At 37.7% G+C, this 16,728-nt stretch overlaps 2 protein-coding genes across 2 annotated transcripts; one reads left to right on the forward strand and one right to left on the reverse strand.

Moving 5' to 3' along the window:
• Positions 1-742: 742 nt before the first annotated feature.
• LOC117301249 lies at positions 743-2,369 on the forward strand. The gene is made up of 3 exons (XM_033785119.1): positions 743-759; positions 1,262-1,405; positions 1,760-2,369. Exons 1-3 carry the CDS (start codon positions 753-755, stop codon positions 2,029-2,031), a joined length of 423 nt encoding a protein of 140 aa, XP_033641010.1. The 5' UTR covers positions 743-752; the 3' UTR covers positions 2,032-2,369.
• A 2,940-nt stretch (positions 2,370-5,309) lies between these two features.
• LOC117301705 (C-type lectin domain family 4 member M-like) lies at positions 5,310-6,483 on the reverse strand. Its single transcript, XM_033785730.1, has 2 exons — positions 6,243-6,483; positions 5,310-5,527 (listed from the first exon to the last, which is right to left on the reverse strand). The coding sequence occupies exons 1-2, from the start codon at positions 6,481-6,483 to the stop codon at positions 5,310-5,312; spliced, it is 459 nt and encodes a 152-aa protein (XP_033641621.1).
• Positions 6,484-16,728: the final 10,245 nt, after the last annotated feature.

Raw genomic sequence — 16,728 nt, forward strand, 5'->3', positions numbered from 1 at the left:
TATTAAATTAGATTTGATTTCGGGAAAACTACTCATCCTCATTGTTTGGAATTCTTATTGTATCTGCGGTGGGTAAGTGTGACACGACAAATCTATTTTAAAACGAAATCTCATACAGCTTCTCAGCAATTCATTTATTTATTTTATTAATTATATATATTTTGTATGAGTTATTTTTGTACTATTTTATTGTTGTGTTGCTCAAGGACGCTAGCTAGCATCTTGATGGGCATTAAAACCCACACATCCCAACACTGCAACCAGTCTTTGATAAGTAACGCGCTCTTTACGTATAGCATCAATATTACAGGATTAATATGTCATTCGTTTCAGATTGATTGACAGAGCGCATCATGTCTGTCATGAGTTGGTCTTTTTACTTCACCATGTCATCAATTATGGTTGTCATGATGGCAACTTCATCAATTGGTTGCAGTGATAAACCACGTCAATCAGCGACACGTCAGTGCCACATGCGCATGGGTAACTCCCATAGTTTTTACCAAGGCACTGCGTCTGGCCTATCCCTTGCTGGACACGCCTACCGCAACACAACGGCGCGTTCTTATGCATTGTGTTCAGTGTACTGCCTGCTGAGTGACGAATGCAAGTCTTTCAACTACTGCGTGGATGACAAGCTGTGCCAACTCAACTCAGCAGTGTACTCTGGGAACGAGGACATGCTGATGGAATCTAGTGGCTGCCTCTACTTCGATGAAATGTTTCATGAAGAGAAAGACTTGTTAGTTGGAATGTCAGGTAGGCCAATTTGATGTTATTATTGTCAGCTTTTAAATGCACATTTTGGCGTGATATTGCATGTGTATCCTATTAACATGTTGTTTTCTGGAGGGGTAATTAATAGGTTCCCCCCCCCCAAAAAAAAAGCTTATTTATTGCAAAATAAAACAGGCAAATAAAAATCATAATGTGTTCTTGAAAACTTAAAGGAACATTGCATAATTGGTTTTGCTTACAAAGCAGTTGCTGGCAGTGTGAGCACTTTGTGTAATAAAGATAACCCTGTAGACGTTTGAGATCGATTGGCCATTCTGGGTCACGAGGAAAGATTGTCAACCGATTACAAATGTTTTGGCATCGATTCAAAATCAAAATAATAAAACGCTCACTGACCGATAAAATTCAAAATGGGAAGTTAGTTTTATTTATTTCTCATCAAATGGCATTACAGGTAAGTCTGTGATCTTATAGGCGAGCTTTTACTTACCAGTTATGTAATGTTCCTTTAATATCTTTTCAGCACTTCCTTGCCAAGTATACACTACTAATGACAACATTAGGTTTAAGAAAGAGGTGATGATTCCCGCGCACTTTGAATTCGACGTTGTCTCTAATAATGAGGTTGCACTCAAATTTTCGGTGAGCGGACGTTTTTTTGAAGTCGGTAAGTATGAATTATAATATAATAATAATAGTATGAAGGGTTTAATATTTAGTTTGTTCTATTTGGGGGACATGTCTGTACGAATTCAGACCGAGGGCTTAAAGGGCACTGGACACCTTTGGTAATTGTCATGGACCAGTATTGTCACTTGGTGTATCTCAACATAAGCTTAATAATTAACGAACAAAATAATATTATTATATTTTATCCTTGACAATGTTTGTAAGTTCATTGTATTGATAATTGCGGCATGAATGGCACTTTAAATTCCATGTTTTTATTGCGTTGCGTTTGAGTGTACTAGAACCAAACCAATATTTTCTGAACGTATTTGTTGTGGTTTCTTTGTCACAGAGCTCACATCCTCACAGTCAGTAATCGAAGAAGAAATTGATGGAGTGGAAAATAGTTTTCGAAGCTATATCAGTTTAGTGGCAACTCGAGTAGTTCTCGCCATCAGCAATACTGAAATCACCGTAGGTGAAAAGGGAAACCCGGGGTCTCAGTTCAGCTTCGCGTACCCAGCAATTTCCACCACCGGTTCGTTGACCGTCCTTCTTGAAGGAGATGGAGATGCAACTTGGTCTTTTTATAACAATTGTGAGGTACCTTTCGTTCAGAAATGAAGTGCTATAATTTTAAGAAATGATACAATGGTTAAAAATATGGTGGATGAACAAACTAAATGTTAGGTTAAGAGGGCGTGGGTTTTGAGTTTAAAGATTAACAAAAAAATGAATAGCAAGATTGTAACTATGTCGTTGTTTTAGTCCATCGTAGTCATTTTTATTGTAAGGCGCATTTGGTAATTTTTAGTATGGAAAATGCGCAGTGTATCATTACTATTATAACTATCATAACTATAAGGCGTGGACACTGTTGGTAATTACTCAAAATAATTAGTAGCAATAAACATTACTTTGTGATGAGTACTAGGGAGAGGTTGGTGGTATAAAACATTATGAGAAACGGCTCCCTCCGAAGTGACATAGTTTTCGAGAAAGAAGTAATTTTCCACGAATTTGATTTCGAGACCTCAGATTTAGAATTTGAGGTATCGAAATCAACCATCTAAACGCACACAACTTCGTGTGACAAGGGTGTTTTTTTTTCTTTTATTATCTCGCAACTTCGACGAACAATTCACAGGTTTGTTATGTTATGCATATGTTGAGATACACCAAGTCAGAAGACTGTTCTTTGACAATATTACCAATAGTGTCCAGTGTCTTAAAACAAGTATTGTTGATGTGCGGTTGTAACAGACTGGGTTTTTAAACATACCCATTTTGGATTGCCATATGGTTACAAATTTTAGACAACATTTCTTCGTGAATTAGTCATTAATAAATAACTTGTGCGTGCATAGACATAGACATAGCCCTAACGTTTTTGTAGATTGGTTTTAAAGTGATTAGAATATTTTTTAGAATTTCAGGGCAACTGAAATAGTCTGAGTCGTCAAGGTCAAAGCAGGCGCCTACATGAAGAAAATAAATCTCTTAATGTGATACGGAATGGGAGCAACACACTCTGTGAATGCAAAAGAGTAAAAAGGCACTCTTTGAAGAGCCATTTGAGGGACAACTCCTTTCCGAGTGGTCTTCCACTCTTTTAGATTGAATTTTGCATCTTTTTGAGTGATTTTTCACCCTGTCCATGGAGAGAAACCCCTCTAAAAGAGTGAAAAAGCCACCACTCAGTTTCCCTTGTGGTATATTATTTGATATATATATATATATACAACCTGGGAAGGGGCAGACAGGGGATCACCTTAAGGGGATGCGACGTTTTATATCATCAGATATCAAATAATAAACCACATGGGAAACTGACTGGGTACATTTTTAAATGATTTAGGATTGAACAAAGAAAAATTGACTAGAGCGGGAATTGAACCAACGACCTCCGGTTTAACGTGCCGGCGCTCTACCAACTGAGCTATCTAGCCCTATGTTGGTGGTCTCCCAATTTTGTCAATATCTTTGTTCGGGGGGTGCCTGTCAGAAGCCATTAAACCGCAAACTGCCGTGTAGCCAGGGATCACACCCGGGTAACGATACAACCTGGGAAGCGGCAGACAGGGGATCACCTTAAGGGGATGCGACTTTTTATATCAGATATCAAATAATTAACCACATGGGAAACTGACTATATATATATATATATTCAACCCTGTTCACATAATTATATACAATGTTTGTAGATTATCTAAACTTACATATTTTGAATAGTTTATAGTTCATATATAAATCAAAGGCAGTATAATTACAAAGCGAAATCGTACGACCAAACATTATCATTGGGCAATTCCAAGAATTCGCGCAGTTGGTTGGTCAATAGCGACATTCAGTAAGTTTAAAACCCTCTAAAACGCAACTGAGATGATATGATTTCAGTGATATCTGCCTAGACAATGCCGCCAACAATGTGTGTGTTATTAGTTGTTAGGACCAACATAGTGCTGGGCCACAGAGGCAATTCTTTGAGTTGCACTATTGTTTGCGAGAAATTAGTAGATTTTGCCTTGTATTATAAAATATTCCAGGTTTGGGTTTTCAACTTAATTAATATTTTTTGTTTAAAAAATATTGCGAAAATAAAGTTTTATATACTAACTTCTAATGTTAGTTGCAATGCCGCTACGCATATATCGCCACAAAAATGTTTAAACTAAAACTTGCAAATAACCCGGTAAAAATAATGTACCATTACGGCTGCCCTATTAAGCTTTTAACCGATTCGCAAAACAGATACCCACGCGGGGGCAATACCAATCCATCCAATAACCCACTACTCTGAATAAATTAGACAACGTCACCATTGAACAAACCAAAGAAATCACCTTTTGTAAAAATAGCAGCCCCTTTTGAAACCAACAATATACTTCATTATTTGAAACAGTAATAAAAACAATCGTAAATTAAAAGCTCACAGATCTTATCAAGCAAAGCCGAGTTTTTCAGTGGACGGCACACATGGAATGCATGTTACATCTTTGAGATTTATTTCTATATTTTTAGGACGTGATAAAATTCCTTTAAAGACACTGGACACCTTTGGTATTAATTGTCAAAGATCAGTCTTCTAACTTGGTGTATCTCAACATATGCACAAAATAAAAAACCTGTCAAAATTTGAATTCAATTGGTCGTCGAAGTTGCGAGATAATAATGGAAGAAAAAATACCCTTGTCACACGAAGTTTTGTGCTTTCAGATGCTTGATTTCGGGACCTCAAAATCTAATTCTGAGGTCTCGAAATCAAATTCAAATATAGTGGAAAATTACTTCTTTCTCAAATATTACGTAAATTCAGAGGGAGCCATTTCTCACAATGTTTTATACTATCAACAGCTCTCCATTGCATGTTACCAAGTAAGTTTTTGTGCTAACAATTATTTTGAGTAATTACCAATAGTGTCCAGTGCCTTTAAAACAATAAGTTTCATGTAAGATGGCAGTTAGAGACAAGAGTTTCCCGAAAACGTACTAGACAAGAATTGAGCTTCCCAAAACAAACTTTTATATTTTGAAATGAATAAGTTTCCGATTCAAGAAAAGGAAAACACAAGGACCTTGTTCCAAACTAAAAACTGCCTTTTTGTTGAAACAATGACGTCATATCATTTTTTGCCGATGCATGGTATTGTGAATTTATTAACAATAAGGTTATTTTTTTTTAACACAATCATTAAAACCATAATCTAACTTTTGTAGGCTTACTGCACAGTGAACTTTATAGCAAAACGGCCAATTGCTCCACTTTCAGAATTGAATGTGGAATATTATTTTTTGAGAGAAACTGAACTTCAAATAATTTGCTTGAAATATCAAGAGGATGATTCCATACATTTTCTTTAATCTTCAACAAAAGTAGTCTGCGCAGAATGTTGAGCCACTCTTTACATGTGCAGCATTGCCGAGGATACTGTTGGGCGCTGGCAGATTACCTTGCGAGGGAGATTACATTCCCTATCATGCCAGCCTGCTGAAGAGCTGCCTGCTGAATAATCAAAGACTTCGGCGCAATCTTGGTTACCGTCTTGGTTATCTGGCTGCACATTATACCATCTGTTGTCATCTACGCCAATATCACCTTCACCCAAACACACCCAGGTACCTGAACCAAAGTCAATCAGAAAACAAGCCTCATTAGGCATATATAATAATTATTTACATTTTCATTCATTACAGCTTCATTGTGTGTAATTAAAGAGCATTGAAACGGAGATGAAAACAATCAATTAGTTCGGTGTTTAGAATGATTTTTTGTGTGTGCTCGAAATAAACCATTAATCGAGAGCGAATACCACAATTTTTTCTCGAGCTTTTGTTGCAATTTATGTCGAGCTCTCGCGATATTTCATTTTCACCGTCAAAAATCAAACATTCTGAGCTGTCGAAATGATTTCTAGCGAAATGATTTTGTCTATAATTTTGTTTTAGCTTTTGCAATTTATCATTTTTATTTTTAGTTTTCATGGACCCTTCGTGCAAACGCTTCGAGGACCGTTTTGACAACTTGAAATCATTTCGAGAGTCTCTAAAAAACATCGCCGTATCCCTCGGAAAATATAATATCTGGACTCCAATTTCTGTTTCTGTAATCCATCAAAAGCACATTTGCATGATTGGCATGAAAAAAACAATGAAGAAACAGGGGACGATCCAAAAAAGAGAAATTTCATGGAGATGACGATAAACAATCATCAACATTTGTATGGCGTCATGTTTCTCTTATTTTGAGACGTTTCCCATTTTCCGTTGCCCTCACCCTGGTGTTGGCGATTTGTTGTAAAATAAAACGAATTATAAGTTTCTTTAAATGTACACACCTTCAGTTTGAATGTCGTTGCAACCAATCCAGTACCTTGCGCAGCTGCACATGTTGAGAAGGTGTTGTATCTCTTCTTCAGATTGAGTGACAGCCATCACCCCACCCAACTCAATACACTGCTGCTTGCCCTCTTTCCATGTAACGTCAGCACCATGCACCTTGTAGCATTTTGTCTCGCCACTGGCTCCAAGTTGGAGGGCATCGCGGTGCCCCTCTGATGGAGGCCACACACTGCCCATTGCCGGCAGCGTAGTTTGCCATTATAAATATACCAACAACACCCAGCAGTTTGCTCGCCATCTACACAACATCAACTCCTGACAACACTACTTCCAGTTTAAACAAAAATAGACACCAAGCAAAAAGTATAACCTTCACGAGAATGGAATTATAAAACGATCAAAACCAACACAAAAGAAACTGGCACACGAGCTCTCCCATCTTAACAATGCAATCAATAAAAAGTCAAGAAAAATATGAATATGCAAATTAACCAATGACGTGTTTGGATTTGTGGTTTCATCGTATTCAATTATCTTCATTGTGTATATAAGGAAATAAATCTGGTTTGTATGGAGTACATGGGGATGCATGTGTTATATTTTCCAGAAATTTCCCCAAAAATACGGCATTTTGCTAAAAAAGAAGAGAGATTTTTGAAATTCAAGAGATTAATATACAAAAGATAGTACATGGGCTCATGTTTCGACCCTAGCAGAGTCTTTCTGGTTGAGTCGGTCCCATCAGGTTTGCCCATAACAGGTTGAGTCTATTTTTGTTGAATCACAAAATGATTCTTCAGAAACATTATTCCTTTCATAACGATGCTTACTTAGAGTCAGTCAGTTAATGTTGGAGAGTCGGCGTAGGTTAGGGTTAATTTCGAAGGGTCGGGGTGTGGGGGTGGTTTGAGCATGTTTGGGGTTGGTTAGGGTTAATTATTTAGTTGGTTCGGGGTTGGTCAAGGTAAATTGTGGCGGGTTTGGGTTGGTTAGGGCTAATTATTTAGTTGGTTCGGGGTTGGTCAAGGTAAATTGTGGCGGGTTTGGGTTGGTTAGGGCTAATTATTTAGTTGGTTCGGGGTTGGTCAAGGTAAATTGTGGCGGGTTTGGGTTGGTTAGGGCTAATTATTTAGTTGGTTCGGGGTTGGTCAAGGTAAATTGTGGCGGGTTTGGGTTGGTTAGGGCTAATTATTTAGTTGGTTCGGGGTTGGTCAAAGTAAATTGTGGCGGGTTTGGGTTGGTTAGGGCTAATTATTTAGTTGGTTCGGGGTTGGTCAAGGTAAATTGTGGCGGGTTTGGGTTGGTTAGGGCTAATTATTTAGTTGGTTCGGGGTTGGTCAGGGTAAATTGTGGCGGGTTTGGGTTGGTTAGGGCTAATTATTTAGTTGGTTCGGGGTTGGTCAAGGTAAATTGTGGCGGGTTTGGGTTGGTTAGGGCTAATTATTTAGTTGGTTCGGGGTTGGTCAAGGTAAATTGTGGCGGGTTTGGGTTGGTTAGGGCTAATTATTTAGTTGGTTCGGGGTTGGTCACGGTAAATTGTGGCGGGTTTGGGTTGGTTGGGGTTAGACTTACAATTTTTTGAAAATGGTTAGGGATAATTTTGAAGGTTCTGAATTGGTTAGGGTTAAAGCCATTGGACACTTTCGGTTAAACAGTTTTGTCCAAAGGCCCACACTTCGTGTATCACAACTTAAATATAAAATAACAAACCTGTGAAAATTTTGGCTCAATCGGTCATCGGAGTCGGGAGAAAATAACGGAAAAACCCACTCTTGTTTTCGCACGTTTCGCCGTGTCATGACATGTGTTTACTATAAATCCGTAATTCTCGATTTAAATTTTTTTCTCAAAAAGTAAAGCATTTCATGTCATAATATTTCAAGAGAAGTCTTTTACCATTACCTTCTTTAAACCCGGTAAGTTATTTGTAAATCTGTGAACTTTTTGGGGGTTTTCTGTTCCGAAAGTGTATAATGGCTTTAACTTTGAACTTTCAGGTTTCGTTATGGTTAACTGTGAAGGGTCTGGTAGCAAGTTTGCACACAAGTCGTTTTAGAGAAATTTAGTGTAACATGGCTCTTTGTGCATATAAGTAATTTATTCATTAGCTTGCAGTGCTGAGAAAGTATCTTAAACATGAACATATAATACTTATACTCGTACTGTACCATAAATTGATTATTAGTATGAAATACATTTACTCTTGCCTGATACACCATGTTATTGTCTCTTCTTGAAAACATGAGGTGATGGCTCTTTGAGAGCCGGTTGGTTTGCCCCATGTCGAGTCGGTCCCACCCTAGGTTTGCCCCATGTCGAGTCGGTCCCATCATAGGTTTGCCCCATGTCGAGTCGGTCCCACCCTAGGTTTGCCCCATGTTGAGTTTATTTTGCCGAGTCAAAAAAAATGTTACTTCAGAAACATTATTCCTTTCATGATAATGCTTACAAAGAATTCAGTCAATTAATGTTGTAGGGTCGGGGTGTAGGGGTAATGTTTAGCAAGTTTGGGGTTGGTTGGGCTTTATAAGGGTCAGGGCTGGTGAGTTGGTTCGGGGTTCACGGTCAATTGTGGAGGGTCGGGGTTAGTTAGGGTTACTTATTTTGAAGGGTCGGGGCTGGTTAGTTGATTTTGGGGCTCACGGTCAAGTTAGGATTAATTTTGAAGGTTCTGAATTGGTTAGGGTTCACTTTGAACTTTCATTGTGAAGGATCTGGTTGCAATTTTTCACACATACTCGTTTTAGAGAAATTGAGTGTAACATGGCTCTTTGTGCATATGTAATTTATTTGTTAGCTTGCGGTGCTGAGAAAGTATCTTAAAACATGAACACCATACTCATACTTTTACATCAATTAATTATTACTAATAAATACATTTAGTCTTGCCTGATACACCATTGTAATTGTCTCTCCTTGAAAACATGAGGTGATGTCTCTTTGAGAGCCGGTTGGTTTATTCAATGTAGTGTGCTTTAAAGTAGTCGTTATATGAGACAGTGACAACGACGAGAGTTCAGTTGTCGAAATATTGAGACAAACCAACCGGTTTTTCCAGGCCCATCATTCAATCATGTATAGGTCCTACCCATAAGTTAATGTCTTCAAGTGTAAATATTTAAATCTCACATATTCGTGGAAGTGTCGTGGCCGAGCGGTTAAGAGCACCGAATTCAAACTCTGGTGTTTCTGATCAGCAGAGTGTGGGTTCGAATCCCCAGCCGTGACACTGTGTCCTTGAGCAAGACACTTAACCATTGCTTCGTCCTTCGGATGGGACGTAAAGCGTTAGGGCTATGTCTATGTCTATGCACACACAAGTTATTTATTAATGACCAATTCACGAAGAAATGTTGTCTAAAATTTGTAACAATATGGCAATCCAAAATGGGTATGTTTACAACCCAGTCTGTTACAACCGCACATCAACAATACTTGTTTTAAGACACTGGACACTATTGGTAATATTGTCAAAGACCAGTCTTCTGACTTGGTGTATCTCAACATATATGCAAAACATAACAAACCTGTGAATTGGTCGTCGAAGTTGCGAGAATAAAAGAAAAATAAAACACCCTTGTCACACGAAGTTGTGTGCGTTTAGATGGTTGATTTCGATACCTCAAATTCTAAATCTGAGGCCTCGAAATCAAATTCGTGGAAAATTACTTCTTTCTCGAAAACTATGTCACCTCGGAGGGAGCCGTTTCTCATAATGTTTTATACCACCAACCTCTCCCTAGTACTCGTCACAAAGTAATGTTTATTGCTAATAATTATTTTGAGTAATTACCAACAGTGTCCACGCCTTATAGTTATAATAATTATAATAGTAATGATACACTGCGCATTTTCCATACTAAAAATTACCAAATGCGCCTCACAATAAAAATGATTACGATGGACTAAAACAACGACATAGTTACAATCTTGCTATTCATTTTTTTTTTAATCTTTAAACTCAAAACCCACGCCCTCTTAACCTAACATTTAGTTTGTTCGTCCACCATATTTTTAACCATTGTATCATTTCTTAAAATTATAACACTTCATTTCTGAACGAAAGGTACCTCACAACTGTTATAAAAAGACCAAGTTGCATCTCCATCTCCTTCAAGAAGGACGGTCAACGAACCGGTGGTGGAAATTGCTGGGTACGCGAATCTGAACTGAGACCCCGGGTTTCCCTTTTCACCTACGGTGATTTCAGTATTGCTGATGTCGAGAACTAATCGAGTTGCCACTAAACTGATATAGCTTCGAAAACTATTTTCCACTTCACCAATTTCTTCTACGATTACTGACTGTGAGGATGTGAGCTCTGTGACAAAGAAACCACAACAAATACGTTCAGAAAATATTGGTTTGGTTCTAGTACACTCAAACGCAACGCAATAAAAACATGGAATTTAAAGTGCCCTTCATGCCGCAATTATCAATACAATGAACTTACAAACATTGTCAAGGATAAAATATAATAATATTATTTTGTTCGTTAATTATTAAGCTTATGTTGAGATACACCAAGTGACAATACTGGTCCATGACAATTACCAAAGGTGCCCAGTGCCCTTTAAGCCCTCGGTCTGAATTCGTACAGACATGTCCCCCAAATAGAACAAACTAAATATTAAACCCTTCATACTATTATTATTATATTATTATTAATACTTACCGACTTCAAAAAAACGTCCGCTCACCGAAAATTTGAGTGCAACTTTATTATTAGAGACAACGTCGAATTCAAAGTCCGCGGGAATCATCACCTCTTTCTTAAACCTAATGTTGTCATTAGTAGTGTATACTTGGCAAGGAAGTGCTGAAAAGATATTAAAGGAACATTACATAACTGGTAAGTAAAAGCTCGCCTATAAGATCACAGACTTACCTGTAATGCCATTTGATGAGAAATAAATAAAACTAACTTCCCATTTTGAATTTTATCGGTCAGTGAGCGTTTTATTATTTTGATTTTGAATCGATGCAAAAACATTTTTAATCGGTTGACAATCTTTCCTCGTGATCGATCTCAAACGTCTACAGGGTTATCTTTATTACACAAAGTGCTCACACTGCCAGCAACTGCTTTGTAAGCAAAACCAATTATGCAATGTTCCTTTAAGTTTTCAAGAACACATTATGATTTTAATTTGCCTGTTTTATTTTGCAATGAAATAGCTTTATGGGTGGGAACCTATTTACCCTTCCAGAAAGCAACATGTTGATAGGATATACATACAATATCACGCCAAAATGTGCATTTAAAAGCTGACAATAATAACATCAAATTGGCCTACCTGACATTCCAACTAACAAGTCTTTCTCTTCATGAAACTTTTCATCGAAGTAGAGGCAGCCACTAGATTCCATCAGCATGTCCTCGTTCCCAGAGTACACTGCTGAGTTGAGCTGGCACTGCTTTTCATCCACGCAGTAGTTGAAAGACTTGCATTCGTCACTCAGCAGGCAATACACTGAGCACAATGCATAAGAACGCGCCGTTGTGTTGCGGTAGGCGTGTCCAGCACGGGTTAGGCCAGACGCAATGCCTTGGTAAAAACAATGGGAGTTACCCATGCGCAGGTTGTGCTGTCGTGACGCTGATTGACGTGGTTTATCACTGCAAGCGAATGATGAAGTTGTCATCATGATAACCATAATTGATGGCAGGGTGACGTAAATAGACCACCCCATGGCAAATGCAGTCAATCTGAAACAAATGAAACATTACGCCCTCAATGTTTATGCTACGTAAAGTGTACTGGACTCAAAGACTAATTGTTGCAATGTTGTGGGAGGATGGATTCCAAACTACTCGCGAACCACTAACTCCCACAAGAATTAACTCTCTACCTTAAAGGAACACGTTGCCTCGGATCGGACGAGTTGGTCTATTAAAAGCGTTTTAAACCGTTTGTTATGAATTGCATATGGTTAGAAAGGTGTTTGAAAAGTAGAATATAATGATCCACACAGGTATCACTCAAAGTTGCCCGGTTTTCCTTTAATATTACGTCGCGAACAAACACGGTCGGCCATTTATGGGAGTAAAAAAGTTGACTCCCATAAATGACCGACCGTGTTAGTCGACGAGGTAAACAGAAAACCACGCAATTTCGAGGCATAGTTGTGTGGATCATTGTATTCTACTTTCAAACATCTTTCTAATCATTTGCATTTTATAACAAACGGTTACCGAACGCTTTTCAAAGACAAACTCGACCGATCCAAGGCAACGTGTTCCTTTAACGCTTCGCGTGGAGAGCACAGTAAGTTGTTAGTCACAAACAAAAGAAGTTGCAATAAATATCACGACTGACAATGTGGCTGACACGGTCGACTATCAATTGTTCTTTTATCATTTTGAAAGGGAGCTGAGAAAGTTTTAGGAATAACTGAATAACTGAATAGACAACTGACTCAATTGTCTTCAATAGGTCTATACCGTGCTTTTCATAATTAAGAGGTAAATAATTGACATAGTTGCTCACGGTCAATTTTTTTTCTTTCTACTTTGTGGGTGGAAGGGCCTTGGGGTGCAAGGAAACAAAATTGCATTTTCAATTCTATATATAGCCCCTTGCCATGGTTACGGCTCATTTAGTTTTTTTGCCATTTTAGGCCGATTTTGGGGTCTGAAAAACTGTTTTTTAGCTCATATTTACAACTCCACCCCACCAAACAGCAACATTATTTCAAAAAACCTTTTATATCTGTACAAAGTATCTTCCTTGGCCTTCCGTGAGGAAAAAAAATTACTGCTTTAAATATCACCCTTGTGCTATTTTTGCATCATGCATTACAGTATGTTTTTAGAACTTGCAAAATCGACATTTTTACCCTATTTTGGACCCCAAAATGTCAACTTGCCAGGGGTCTCAGAAAATGTTCCTTTCGGCTGTACCTAGGGCCAACATTGGTGTTTCCATATCTGGTGTCAAAAACTTGGACAAATGTAATTTGTTGTTACAGTACTGCCTCAAAACTACTCTTTTTTCCAAAAAAACGTGAACAAATGCCTTTTTAAGTGTCTTTTCACATAATATCGACATACGTGTCCACGGTAAAAAAAAAGGGAATATTTTTCTTATACTTTGTGGATGGTATGTGAAAATAAACAAAATTTACATTTCAAGTCATAATATAACACGTTGCCATGGTAACAGTTCATTTGTGTTTAGGCCACTTTAGGCCGATTTTGGGGTTCTGAAAAACTGTTTTTTTTTAGTTAATATTTACAACTCCACCCCACCCAAACCCAAAAATATTTCAAAAAACCTTTTACATCACTACAAAGTATCATCCTTGGCTTTACTTGAGACAAAAAAATATTGCTATAAATTTCAGTGCGTTTTTTAGAACGTGCATTAGAGTATGTTTTTAGAACTTGCAAAATCAACATTTTTACCATATTTTTTGCCCTCAAAATTTCATTTTTTCAGGGGTCTCAGAATATTTTCCTTTCGGTTTTGATCAGGGCCAAAATTTGTCTTTTTATTTCTGGTAAGAAAAACTTGGGCAATTGTATCCTGATGTTAGCAGTACTGTCTCAGTACTGTCTGACTTTTTCCCAAAATATTAACTAAAAAAACAGTTTTTCAGACCCCAAAATCGGCCTAAAGTGGCCTTAACACAAATGAAATGTTACCATGGCAACGTGTTATTTTATGATTTGAAATGTAAATGTTGTTTATTTGGACCCCAAGTCCCTACCATCCACAAAGTATAAAGAAAAATGTTCCCTTTTTTTTACCGTGGACACGTATGTCGATATTATGTGAAAAGACACTTAAAAAGGCATTTTTTTCACGTTTTTTGGGAAAAAAGTATAGTTTTGAGGCAGTCTGTCACAACAAGATAAAATTGCCCAAGTTTTTGACACCAGATATGGAAAGACCAATGTTGGCCCTAATTACAACCGAAAGGAACATTTTCTGACATTTTGGGGTCCAAAATAGGGTAAAAATTTCGCACAAGGGTAATATTTAAAGCAATAATTGTTTTCTCAAGGAAGGCCAAGGATTATACTTTGTAGTGATATAAAAGGTTTTTTGAAATAATTTTGCATTTTTAGGGGGTGGAGTTGTAAATATGAGCTAAAAACCAGTTTTTCAAACCCCAAAATCGGCCTAAAATGGCCAAAAAACAAAATGAGCCGTAACAATGGCAACGGGCTATATAAAGAATTGAAAATGCAATTTTGTTTACTTGCACCCCAAGGCCCTTCCACCCACAAAGTAGGAAAAAAAAATCATTTTTTGACCGTGAGCAACTATGTCAATTATTTACCTGAACTGACTCTTAAACATTACTTTGTGTTCTACTTATCAGGAATTATCTAAATCATTTGACACGGAAACTTGCGCATCAATTTGCTTTTGAGGGACAATAACTAATAGTGAAATATAGGTTTCTCGGTCGAATTCGGCAAATGAGCTGCAAATTTCATTTTCATGCGTTCGAATTCCAGCTGTTTTGCCTCTCCAGTCGTTACTGCGTTTCAAATTCAGAATTCGGCCATTCAATTTCATCTTAAGTCGAGTCAAATTCCTTTAGCATTCTGTTTCGTCAATAAAATTTTCAAATTTCTCAACTGAGTTTGAAATTTGTTGTGTTTCAAAGCAATTAGCCCAATGTGACATAAATAAATAACAATATTTGTATTGCACCATGTTCAGATAGCAATTTATGTGTTAAAAGTGCAAAAATGAAAAAAAATCATAAAAAAAATCATGTGATGAGGTCATTTCACCATTCACAAGAAATTGCCAATATCTAACAATCTACAAAGTTTCAACATAATCGCATCATTACTTCGAGAGTTGTACGACTTCAAAAAGTGAACCCTTAATGCCGCGTCACGTGACCCCCGATGACGTCATTGAATTTGAATGCAAACAATGCATTTGGAAAATGTTTGCCAATTAATGAAATTGAATGGTTGACCAGCTCTTGCTGCTGGCTTAAAAAAAAAATTAATTGAACTGGTCAACCGAATTCTAAAGACGAGAACCGTAGTCACGGAGAGTAATGTATGTACATAATATGCGTGCAAAAGGGACATGTATATTGTTACTACATCTATTGTTGTGGTTATGAACGTCTTTATTACAGGTGAAGTAAGACGTGAAAAGGCGAGGGAGGAGGTTACGAGTTTATTTTTACATGAAGGTGCCTAAACACGATTGGTAATCAATCAATTGTTTTACGTCAATCCCTTGACAAGTCTAGTGTGTAATCTTGTGTAAAATGCTTGACTGAATAACACAAAATTAATAACAAAACTGAAAAAAGTTAACAACAAAGTAAATCAACGCGAGGCCTACCATGCATGGGCCCTGTTTGTGGATTCAAATACTCGTTGTTACAACATTGACATTTCTTGGAGCTTTTTCAATCTGATTTGATTGAATTTTTTTCTTAATAATTTATATATATATATATATATATAATTTTTTTTTTTTCTTCAAAAAAATAGGGTTAGAGTCAAGCCTCTCCTTCTACATTATTCTTGCGACTGGTGTCCGTTCACTCTTAATTAACTACTTTGCACAATGTTGACGTTATTCCCACTCGCGCTGCGCCTGTCCTTCCAACATGCCATGTCTTTTGTCCACTACCCTATTAACATCAACATGTTCTCACTCCCTTTTACTGGGTCATCCATTCAACCACCGAAAGCAGCAAGCGGTCTTGAACTGACATTTTTAATATCGTCAGAAGTCTGTACGGTAGCGCTGATGAATTTTCCCCAAATAATTGTTGATGTTTTGTTAAAAATGGACCCGGCAGTGTAAATAAATCACTGTTCCAGTCGTTTGAGTTGTTATGACAGCACCATTGATACAATATCGATTTGTCTCAGAGGCTGCCGCAGCTTGTGTATTTGGTTCGAAGGTGGGCTAATAATTGTTTCACTACCAAGACGACACTAAAGGTATTTCCTTGGAAATTCCCGGGTACTTTTGGCCCATCTTTTCACTCCCCGAGAGTTGGAAAAAAATAACCCTGCTCAGGGGTAGGAAGTTAACCCTGGGCTAAAACGTTTTTCATGAAACGACCGTGCATATTCCCGGGGAATAGTACTCCATGGAGTTACCAATATACACATATTGACTGGCAATGAGGTAACTAGTGTACGTCTATTCCCTCGGTGGACTTAGAGTGACCAGAAGAGGGACCTATTTCCCAAGGCTGAAATTTTTGCATAGTTCCTACAGAGCAACTGCAATGAAACTTTCAGGGATCGAAGGTTATGGTGCAATAATTATCCTAAGGCAATGATGTCATGATGACGTCATCACCGGTCACATGACGTCATCTTAAAGGTGTTTTATGTTAAATGTTTGAAAATCTATATCAAATCAGCCAAAAGGAACCGTAGGTTTCTGTTTGCGGGATTGGGTAGGGGAAAATTAGGTCTTTATTTTTTTTTTCGTGTGGTTGACCTAACATGACATCTACTTCCGGTCGAACGGGCCA

This window comes from Asterias rubens, chromosome 17 (genome assembly GCF_902459465.1).
Source record: "Asterias rubens chromosome 17, eAstRub1.3, whole genome shotgun sequence".
Classification (NCBI taxonomy): Eukaryota; Metazoa; Echinodermata; class Asteroidea; order Forcipulatida; family Asteriidae; genus Asterias; species Asterias rubens.